The sequence below is a fragment of the Solanum tuberosum genome, unplaced genomic scaffold (genome assembly GCF_000226075.1).
Source record: "Solanum tuberosum cultivar DM 1-3 516 R44 unplaced genomic scaffold, SolTub_3.0 scf00114, whole genome shotgun sequence".
Lineage (NCBI taxonomy): Eukaryota > Viridiplantae > Streptophyta > Magnoliopsida > Solanales > Solanaceae > Solanum > Solanum tuberosum.
The window spans coordinates 21,722-33,056 of NW_006239038.1; the positions used below are offsets into that span (position 1 = coordinate 21,722).

At 34.4% G+C, this 11,335-nt stretch overlaps 1 protein-coding gene and 2 pseudogenes across 1 annotated transcript; 2 read left to right on the top strand and 1 right to left on the bottom strand.

Moving 5' to 3' along the window:
* The first annotated feature begins 469 nt into the window (after positions 1-469).
* LOC107057745 (receptor-like protein 12) lies at positions 470-2,398 on the top strand (annotated as a pseudogene).
* A 265-nt stretch (positions 2,399-2,663) lies between these two features.
* On the bottom strand, positions 2,664-4,533 carry LOC102592130 (SNF1-related protein kinase regulatory subunit beta-1-like; annotated as a pseudogene).
* A 5,037-nt stretch (positions 4,534-9,570) lies between these two features.
* LOC102592805 (calmodulin-2/4-like) lies at positions 9,571-9,977 on the top strand. Its single transcript, XM_006349881.2, has one exon. The coding sequence runs from the start codon at positions 9,609-9,611 to the stop codon at positions 9,975-9,977; it is 369 nt and encodes a 122-aa protein (XP_006349943.1). The 5' UTR covers positions 9,571-9,608.
* The last annotated feature ends 1,358 nt before the right edge of the window (positions 9,978-11,335 follow it).

The following is an 11,335-nucleotide window of genomic DNA, read 5'->3' on the forward strand; positions in this document are numbered from 1 at the left end:
TCCACAATTTATGACTATAAGAAGCTAAGACTCACAACCCATGATTTTAAATCGCTTCTTCAGAACTTGACCCAATTAAGAGAGCTTCATCTTAGTGGCATAAACATCTCTTCCACCATTCCTCTGAATTTTTCTTCTCATTTAACAACTCTGAGGCTGACATATACAGGATTGTTTGGGATAATACCTGAGAGTATATTCCACCTGCCCAACCTGGAAATACTTTTCTTAGGTTTCAATTATAAGCTAAGCGGTTATTTTCCAAAGACCAAATGGAACAGCAGTGCATCTCTCGTAGAGTTATATCTCAGGGGCGTGAATTTTTCTGATAATTTGCCTGAGTCTCTTGGCTATCATCTAACTTCGGTGCGTTATTTGTCTCTTAAAAGTTGCAACCTTAGAGGGCCTATTCCTGAATCTCTTTCAAATCTCACCCGCATTTGAGTTATTTTGGGCCTTCGCAATAACTCCCTGAATGGAACAATACCACCAGGGATGTTATCCCTTCCATCACTAAATGCAATAGACTTGAGTTTTAATCACTTATCTGGTCCCTTTGAAGATTTCAAGTCCAATTCACTAATCTGGATATATTTAGAGGGCAACCAGCTGCAGGGTCATCTTCCCCACTCAATTCAAAACCTTGTGAACCTAACAGAACTTTCCCTTTCTTTCAATAATTTTAGTGGTCGTGTGGATGTCAGCTTCTTTTCAAACTTCAAACAGCTTTCATATCTTAGTCTTTCATATAATAATATCTCATTGACCAATGACAACAACGTTACTTTGTCCGAATCTTTTATTGAGTTAGAATTGGCCGCATGTGAAGTGAAAGAGTTGGAGTTTCTAAGATCCGCAAAGCAGCTTTGGAAGTTGGATCTTTCAAATAATAAGATTCAAGGAAGAATTCCTGATTGGGCATGGTCTAACTGGATGTTTTCATTGCAAGATCTTAATATATCCCACAATATGCTGACGAGTGTGGATTCAATTCCTCTTCAGTCTGTAAATACTATTGATTTGCGGTCCAATTTACTTCAAGGTTCACTACCCATTCCATCAAATTCCACAAGATTCATCTTCATATCCCATAATAATCTCACTGGAGAAATTCCTTCATCTATTTGCAACTTGACATCACTGATAATGCTGGATTTGGCGACAAACAATTTGAGTGGAGAAATTCCGCAGTGTTTCGGAAATATCACTTCCCTCCAGGTTTTGGATATGCGCCACAACAATCTTTCTGGGAATATTCCAACAACTTTCAGCAATGGAAGTTCACTGAGCAGCCTCAACTTGCATGGCAATAAACTAGAGGGGAAAATCCCACAATCCTTGACCAATTGCAAACAACTTGAAGTTCTTGATTTAGGAGACAATCACCTCAATGACACATTCCCCGTGTGGTTGGGGACTCTGCCAAAGCTGAAAGTTCTAAGCTTGCGATTCAACAAATTGCATGGTCCCATCAGAACATCAAGGATTGAGAACATGTTTCCAGAGCTTCGAATCATAGATCTCTCTTACAATGCCTTCTCAGGAAACTTACCTTCGAATTTGTTTCAACATCTGAAAGCCATGAGGACAACTGATCCATCAATGGAAGCATCAAAATATGGTGGAGATTCATATTACCAAGACTCGATAGCTGTCGTATCCAAGGGATATGAGCGTGAAGTTGTGAGAATCTTGTTTTTGTACATCACTATCGATCTTTCAAACAACACATTCGAAGGACATATTCCAACTATTATGGGAGATCTCATTGCACTCCGTGTGCTGAATATATCTCATAATAGATTGGAAGGTCATATACCGCCATCACTTGGAAGATTATCTTTGGTTGAATCATTGGACCTGTCAAGTAACCATCTTGTAGGAGAGATACCAGCACAATTTGCTTCTCTTACATCTCTTGAAGTCTTCAATCTTTCTTACAATCATCTCGAAAGGGTGCATTCCTCAAGGAAATCAATTTCATACCTTTGAGAACAATTCATATGAAGGCAATGATGGATTACGTGGTTTTCCTGTTTCAAAAAGTTGTGGGACAACTTATGCCATATCTGGACAGCTAGACGGTGAAGAAAGCAATTCTGAATTTCAGAGTGATTTTCGGAAAGCTGCTCTTATGGGGTATGGAAGTGGACTATGTATTGGAATATCCATAGTATATTTCATGATGTCAAGTGGAAAACCGGTATGGTTTGCAAGAATCATTGTAAAGCTGGAGCACAAAATAATGATGAGAAGGAGAAAGAAGCAGCGAAGGCAAAGGAATTGCAGAAGAAGAAATAATCACTAATAATATTACTGTTATTTCTTTAAGGAAAAGATGTAATAAGTTGTAGACTTACTATCGTTAAATCCTGTTTGCTTAAAGTGTGTAGCATCATTAGGGTGAGATAATCTTTAATGATAAGTTATATGCAATATAAAATCTTATGACCCATCCACAATTAGTTCATTGAAATTCCAAAATAATAAACCACAAAAAACAAGAATCTATTCGAGGAAGAGATGAGAAATATTTTGTTCCACAACAGAATATTACCAAAAGAAGCATTGGTGGTGAATGAGATTCAAAATCGAGCTAACTATATTTTCTTTTCATTTTTCACATTAATCCTTTTGAGAACATAAAATCACTGAAAAGACAGTGAAGAAAGGAGAAAATGCATTGCTGATAAAACTTGAAACTATTGTACAACAGAGAAGAGAGGTTAAAGGAAGTTTCAACGTTGAGCAGGTCTATAAACAGTGGAAATCTTAATGCAGCCACACTGAGAAAGCTCTGGAAAGATTTGATTGTAAACACGGGGTGGTCACCTCTTCAGTGGCTTGTAGAGGACAACAGTGACATATTTCGACTGGAATCTATGCGTCAAACCAAGAGCAACAGCGGATTGAGAAGCCCATCCTTTCTCTATAAAGAGGTGATTAAGTACTACGTGCTGGGGTTTTGGAGAAGAAGGTGCCTCTTCTGAGTTTTCAGAACCAAGAACAGTTAGATGAAGTTGGAGTGGAACTGCCACTGGCTCCTTTGCGAAATCCTCATCTCCCAGCAAAGCTTGCGCATAGCTAGAGTCAGGTGATGGTGGGGCCTCAAACATTGCAACACTTTCAAGGTTCTCTGGAACATTGTCCTGTAGGAAGGATGCGGATTGTGTTAAGAGCCAAACAAATTCTCAGGGAACAGCAGGTATATAGACTATAGAACACATGTTTATGCATCAATGTTCTAAAGTTATCAATGATGCCTCTGCTGTGGTAATGTAAATATCAGTTCATTAGGTAAATGTAAATCAGCTTCCCCTCAATAATCAGGAAGCAGAATTCTCACTTACATTAACATCAAGAAGATTAAAGACAACGCCTGTCTCATCTGCTACACAAGGAAGTTCTGGAATATATCTAACTTCTCCATCCACAATGAATTTGTAATGATATATACCCGATGGAAGGACCAAAAGACGGTATAGTCCTTGCCTGATCTTTGGAGAATCTTCCTGCAAGCAAACATCATTAGTGGATACATTCAGAAACTCCATTAACAGGAGTCATCGCAACAGCTAGTACTTGGTTGAATCTAGTTCAACTCCTAAATAAGAGGCCAGAGTTTACCTTGATGTCCAGTTGTCCCAAGATCCTTGGATAGCAACATTATTACCACCATAACTCCATGTTATCAAAGTAGGTATGCCACTCTCTAGTGAATGATCAGAGGCATCCTCACATTCATTGCCCCACATTTGATTGCTAACAGGATTGCCATCCCCTCCTTGTAAAAGAACTACTGGCACCTGAAAAGGATTATAAAGAGGAGTTTATGGGGAACGATTGGAGCTCCCAAGAAGCAATTAACTAAAAATAAGAGGGGCTTGCTTTTGGTAATTGGCCAACCTCAGAAGGACACTATTCCCTTCTGTCCACTTAGAAAAGCCTAAATTTTGAGTGATAATGTTGATTACAAAACATGAAGAATATTCATCATATATAAGGTGGCAAGAAAATCAGCCAAAGTGAATTATTCAGAGCAGAACCCGCACACAAAAGGAGAACTCCAACTTTCACTTGACTACAGATTGACTAAAAGGTTTCACCAGTCCTACTAGGATTACAGCATAACATTTCTGCACCCACCGCCTGCTCCCGGATGCACTAGGTGGCGTTTCATATAGGAATAGCATGAAACCTAATAGAAGTGGAATGGAAATAGAGGATTCATATTACCAATCTGGGATCGGGAAGTTGTAATGGTTGTTCCTATAAGTGTTTCAATTTAGTGTCAAGCAGAACACTTCAACGCTACTACATTGGGAAAACACAACAAGTCACAGTTAAGCATATAATGAACAGCACTACAATCAATTTACAACTCTCCCCTATAGATGCAGACACATCCCCGCAAACACAGGCATACAGACAACCAATATAACATGCAGAGTAATTGCATAGGGTGTGGGCGTATCCACCACCTTAGCTAACCTTCATACGATTAAACCATTTAAAAAGGATCACTTCTTCCATCTTAATATGTTTGGCACATTTTCTAAAGAAGAGTCAATGTGACTAACTTTCGCAGTAAATCCAGGCAATAAAATTTAGAAATTTGGAAACAAAACAAAAAGTACTATAAGTTGCAATTCTCATCATATCAATATGGTAAGAAGTGCACTTGGATAGAAAGAAATCATAGATGTTTTAAAGGGCAAACAAGTCACCTTTTCTCAAGTATATACCCCATGGTGAGCAAACTTTATATGTGGAAAAGACAGAACACTGTAAATGGCACAGACCTTACACTGCATTCGCTCATCATTTGCTAGATTACATAAATACTTGAATGGACAAGTCCATTCCTTTGTGCTTTTTGGTACTTGTAAAGATATGATACTTGGTTTAACTCGACCCAAAAACCTAGCTCAACCAAATACATACAAGCAGACCATCAGTTCATTCTACAACCAAAGTGGAACTCTAACCACCCCTTCACGCACAGGTTCAACTGGAGCGTGGGCAAGGAGCTCGAGTGGGAATGGACCCCGACTCTAATACCATGTAAAGATATGACATTTGAGTATAACTCAACCCCCAAAACTAGCTCACTAAGAGAGGATTGCTCAAATCCATATAAACATAGCCAGTCCCCAGCTCGGATACCAAGTAAAATATATGATACTTACACCTAATTCAACCCCAAAAGCTAACTCATTAAGGGAGGATTACCAAAATTCATATGATAAATATGTTTGTTGTTTTTATTATTTTTATGTGTTTATTCTTTCAGGTCTTGCCTAAAATTTTGATCCAAGACTTTTAGAGTCAATGGGTCGGAGTGATTGCTGATTGCTGTCTATTATATACAAGAAATATAAAACAAAGAATTAGTAGCTATTCAATTTGTTATCCTTGACGTATAGTAAATTTATATAATTATAAGTGTATAGGACGAAAATATATGTATTTGCATTAGTAGCTATTCAATAAGGTAATGGTTACACTTCCCAACTTATTTGTCTTTCTGTGATTTAGTATAATTTGATTACAAATTTATAATAATTTAATGGTAATATTTTATGAAATATTTTCTTACAATTTTGTATAACTTGAATATTGAAGAAATGGTTCATGACTAATCAGTAAAAATGACCAACTTACAATGGACATTTTGGTAATTCATTTTTTTAACTTAAAAGGCTTCAACTTTCAAAATAATAATATAATATATGAAAAATGAAAATTTAGAAATTAATATAACATAAAAAATAATAATTATGTTTTGGAGACTTAAGTACAATGAATTATGAAGTATAATATTATATTTTTATCCCAAAGATAGTATTTATTATTGAAAATGGTATTCATTAGTAAGTATATTTCGAGATTTTGAAATGTTAGAAACAATTGATGAGAAAAATAGACTTTTGTAATGTACAAATAATTGATAAAAAGCAAACAGGAAAAAATTAGTTTGATAGTCCATAAAAAGTGCTAAAATTTTCAATAGAACAATTACCTACGATGCGAATCGAAAAGAAAGAAATTATATCTTTTCACTGATTCAACCGTATAAAATCTGCATAAAGCAAAAATATATAATTAATTGATGTTGCAAAGTTATCCTTTACATCATATAAAAAATATCAACTTGCGAAAATTTAAAAAAAAATTAGTACCAATTTAGAGCTTATAGAATGCTCTAAATTTATATTACAAAGTGATAAAGTTAGTATAAGTAAATAAGTAGGGGGGAAAATGGAAGCAAATAAACAAGGGACAAGGTTGCAAATTCCCCAGGATACTCATTTACTCTGTAAACAATCAATACTGGATTGTACATATTCATCTAATATGATCAAAGGCTTACCTGATAGAAACTTGCAATAGTAATGCTACTTCCATTTAGATGATTTGATCTAAATATAGTTCCAATTTAGTGATTTGATCAAATGGTAGATCAAATCTAGTTTCCTCAAATCATTTAATACGTATTTTGGCAGAATCAGGTGTACTAATGTAGATAAGTAGCTACATCAACCAGTGATTTTTAGGAGAAGAAACAATATCGGTAAAGGATAATGAAATGATATTAATTTTTGCAGATTATAAGGTGATAAAAAGAATATCAAAAGGCTATAAAGGTAGAAGATAAATGAGCAAAAATTAAAGATAAGAGAAGAAAAGGTGTAGTACATTGAACAAAAATAGATCACATTCATGCATGGAAGTTATTATTTACCTTTATTATGAATTAAGATGACTATTTTTAATAATGAAGGGAAAGGTGAACGTTTACCCTCTTCTAACTGAATATATATATTTTTATAAGAATGTGCATTTACATCTTTGTATAATTTTTTTTTTTAAGTAATATCTAGTTAAATGATATTATAGTAAGTTAGTAACTCAACTTTATAAGGTTATTTTTGTAATCCAACATTTAACTTCAGAGATTATTATTATTATAATTATATTATGTTATGTTGATATATAATATAATAAATATGATTGGTAGTGGTATAATAGTATAATAATATGATTATTATTAATGTTTGATTAATTAGTTGGTTTGTGGCATTTAAATTAAGAGTAGGGGTATAATGGTAATTCAACTTTCAAGGTTGGAGCTTCCCACTTATAATAATACTAGTCTTTGGGAACGTGCATTGCACGTTTGTCCCTTATCATTATTATATAAATTTTATATATTTAAAAAGTTGAGTTATAAAATAGATAGTGTTGAATACACAATATGGATTTTACTCATCAATAAAATTCATACAAGCAGGACAATGTATTTCCATAAAAAATATGTGAAACTACTTAAGATAATATAGTCTCTAATGATATGAATGTTGATAAATCTTTGCTTGAAAAAAATTATAAATGCATGTAGATTGCCTCTAACGAAATTTGCAAAAACATGAAGAAGATTATTCGAATTTTTAATGTAAATGATTTAATATCATTTAGTATAATCTATTCAATTTAGAATGATTTGTTTTAGTCTTCCACTAACTATTGCATAGATAGATGACACAGGGATAACAAAAAAAAAATACACTACTTTAACATCTGATTATTCATCTCAAGTATGCATAGAAATTGTCGGTTTGCCATCACAGGCCATCCTGTTATTTCAAAGAATCAATTAATAATAGACTCAATTTTCAGCAACAAATAAATTAGTAATTACCAAATAAAATGTATCATCACTATTTTATATGAGAAGAAAAATAGAAAAAAAAAAAGAGTAAATAATTACATAGCATACCAAAAGAGAGAACATCTCTTACTATTTCATGTTAAATTTTATTACAAGTCATAATGAACCACTCTTGATAAAGATATTTTTTCTCAACTAAACATAAGGGTTTTAGGACGGAATAACTCAACATTCAATCAAGTGAATCATTTAGTCTTCTTATAGCATGAGTGTCATCATATAATATTATACTAATTCTAAAAATCATATACATAAAACACCTAATTTTTTCAGAGAAACTACAATTCACGTACCCCATATTTTGGCCTTAAATTTGCTTCAACGTAGAAAAACATATATTGGACCGACATTTTCAATTCATCGTCAAATTTAGTATTTTTCTTCAAACATCACCTTCACCTATAAATTTACAATACTATATGAAATTCGAAAGGAAAATAGAAAAAAATTGAGAAAGACACAAAAAACTTAGAAAATGTGTAGATGAAGAAAAAAGTACTGAATCGAGAAGAGAAAAGAAGATTAGATACTGTATGTGCTTACCTTTGTGGAGTGCATAGACATAAATGCACAAATGTTTACAAGAATGTTGAAAACTGATATATTGATGGTAATTTATAATATAAATTTTTGATATTTAAAGTATCCATAATGTAAAATATGAATAGACTTACAAGGAGCTGGAGGGAAATAAATTAATGAACCATGACTTTTAAGAAACGTTTCATGAAGAAAATAAAAGGTCTAAAATGTTGTTGTAATAACCACATCATATCTATACATATATATATAAAATCATTTTTGGGTATGCAATAATTGAAAAAAAGAAAGAAGGGAAAATGGAGAAAAAGTCTAAAAAAAAAAAGGAAAAAATGGCATATTGTTTATGCCTAACGTATAGTCTATAGATGGATAGATTAAATTAGTTGCAGATTAATTGGCAAAGTAATATTTTTTGGTTAATTACAATCACTTCATTTGCTAATTTCCAACAAAGAGTAAGAAAAAATAATTAGTTAGTTAATTTATTATTATGATGATAAGTAATGTTTTTTTTCATTGTAATTGCTAATGAAAAGGCTACTGCTTCGAATGTACAAACATAAATTCTCAAGCTTTACATCAATCATCAGCAAAAAAGCCAGAAGACCTAAAAAGTTTACTTATGTTACAGTTACTTTTTCTCAAAAGAAAGTATATATATACTTATGTTTGCTTTTCTTACCAACTAGCTGATAAATATGTCCTTAGAAAGTTTCAGACTTGGTAGTATTATATAAGCGAATTTAGCTGTAACACCTAAACCTGACCGCGTTTGGTTGGGATGACTACATCTTTTGTTTGAAACAGATTACGGACGAACCTGATTTCCGGGAGGGGGAGATGTAAGAAAAACTACCAATTTGACCCTTAGCTTGAGTATCATTATTTTTGGTTTTCTACTAAAATCCCCTTTTGGAGGGGAAGGATGGATTCATAGTGGGGACGATTTAGAAGATATAATCGGAGGACATGTATGGTTAGATTCCATTTGTATACTTGGTGGAATCTGGCGTGTCTTAACCAAACCCTTCGCATTGGCTCGATGAAAATAAAATTTGGTCTGTCCTCCCATTGAAAAGATTTTCCCTGTTTTTCCTATATATTTTATAATTTTAAGTCATGAATGCGGTTAGTGATGTGTTAGTTTTGTTTAGCTATTCTCGTTGTTTTGTGCTTGTCTAGAACTTTTCTGGTAGAATGAATAAGTTAAGAAAAAGAATAAACCTTTTTAAGTACTGTTGTAAGATTTGTAACACAATATCAATACATTTTTTGTAATTTATTGCCAAATTTTTCTACAGGTTGCATCACCACTAAGGAACTTGGAACCGTGATGCGTTCGTTGGGACAAAATCCAACTGAGGCTGAGCTTCAAGACATGATCAATGAAGTTGATGCTGATGGAAATGGAACCATTGACTTCCCCGAGTTCCTTAACTTAATGGCTCGGAAGATGAAAGACACTGATTCTGAGGAGGAGCTCAAGGAAGCTTTCAGAGTGTTTGACAAGGATCAGAATGGATTCATTTCTGCAGCTGAGCTACGCCATGTCATGACAAACCTAGGCGAGAAGCTTACAGATGAAGAGGTTGACGAGATGATTCGTGAAGCTGACGTGGATGGTGATGGACAGATCAACTGTCACACCCCAAATCTGGATGCGATGGCACGTGTCCATTTCCCACCGGACACGTCAGCCTAACCCAACCACAACGATAGAGAAGTAGAAATACGAGAATAAGAGATAATAAATAAGCGGAAGACTTTAATTAAAACTCAACACTACCCAGAATTTGGTTGTCACATGTACAAACCTCTAAATACAGAATTCGAATAAAAATATACAAGTCTCAGAGTATAGTTCTCGAATAGAACAAAACTGAAAGTAAAGATAACTCAAGGGCACGTCTGGAATGAACCGCTACCTCTCGAGTATGTCCCGAAGCTCAATCTACTAAAGAAAATACTAAGCCGAATCTGAGAGAGCTGTCAACCTACACAATTGTGTAGAAGCAAGGGTGAGTACCGAAAACCACAGGTACTCGCAAGTAACTCTAAACTAAGCAAAACTAGCAGCTACAAACAACTCCTTTCAATCCCAACCGAACCACCGAAACTTCAATCTAGCAGCAAACCAACCAACCTATACTAAACAGATCATATTCAACAGCCAATATACCTTTTTCATCAAAAAGGGAGTCCAAATCGATAAAACCCCAATTTTTCCCAAGAGATCTACGGATAGGAAGAAAAAGCAGATTAAGAAATTATGAGAAAATGTCGAATTGAAGATTGAATACTAACCCTCATATTAATTCAAGAAGAAACCCGTAAGAATCACTCCATTCCGATCTCTAGAACTCCCGATATGCTCAAAATACCAAATGAACACAGTCTGAGATTTTTATAACAGTGCATGACTGTTATGCACCAGAAAAACAGCAGTTAATCTTTCACTAAAAAGGCCGTAATTTCCTCATACGATAGTGAAATGACCCGATTCTTTTTTTGTAAATGTCTTAAATAATGATACGGACCTGCTCGTTCAATCGGAGCTCAATTTCATGCTCGTTTGCCCAGTCAAATATCATTTCTACTCGGTAAACAATTATTTCTTATTTGCGATAAAAGTCCAATCTCGGGTTAGCGAAAATGCACCAAAATTTACAAATAAGTCCTATAATTCATGCTCAAAATTCCAGAACCTTCGGAATAATTTTTCGACCCTTAAAACTAATAATGAACCCTTTAGTTGTCACAATTTGCTGAAATAGTGTCAAAGCATCCAAGAAGCTTAAAAGCTCACCCAAAACTCATTTGGCACTTCCCGAACACAAACCAAATATGCTACTAGCTTGAAAATGACATTTCGGACTCAATGAAATCGTCGGAATTTGAATTCGAGGTCTCCTTGACCCGGTATCCGATAAGGCGTCAAGAAACTAACTTTAGGCTCAAAAACTCGAAACGCACTCGGAGCCTCTAAAAATTCAACCAAGACTCATTCTAGACTTAGAATCACCCCCTGAATCCAACGGTGCCCTCGGAATTCCATTTCGA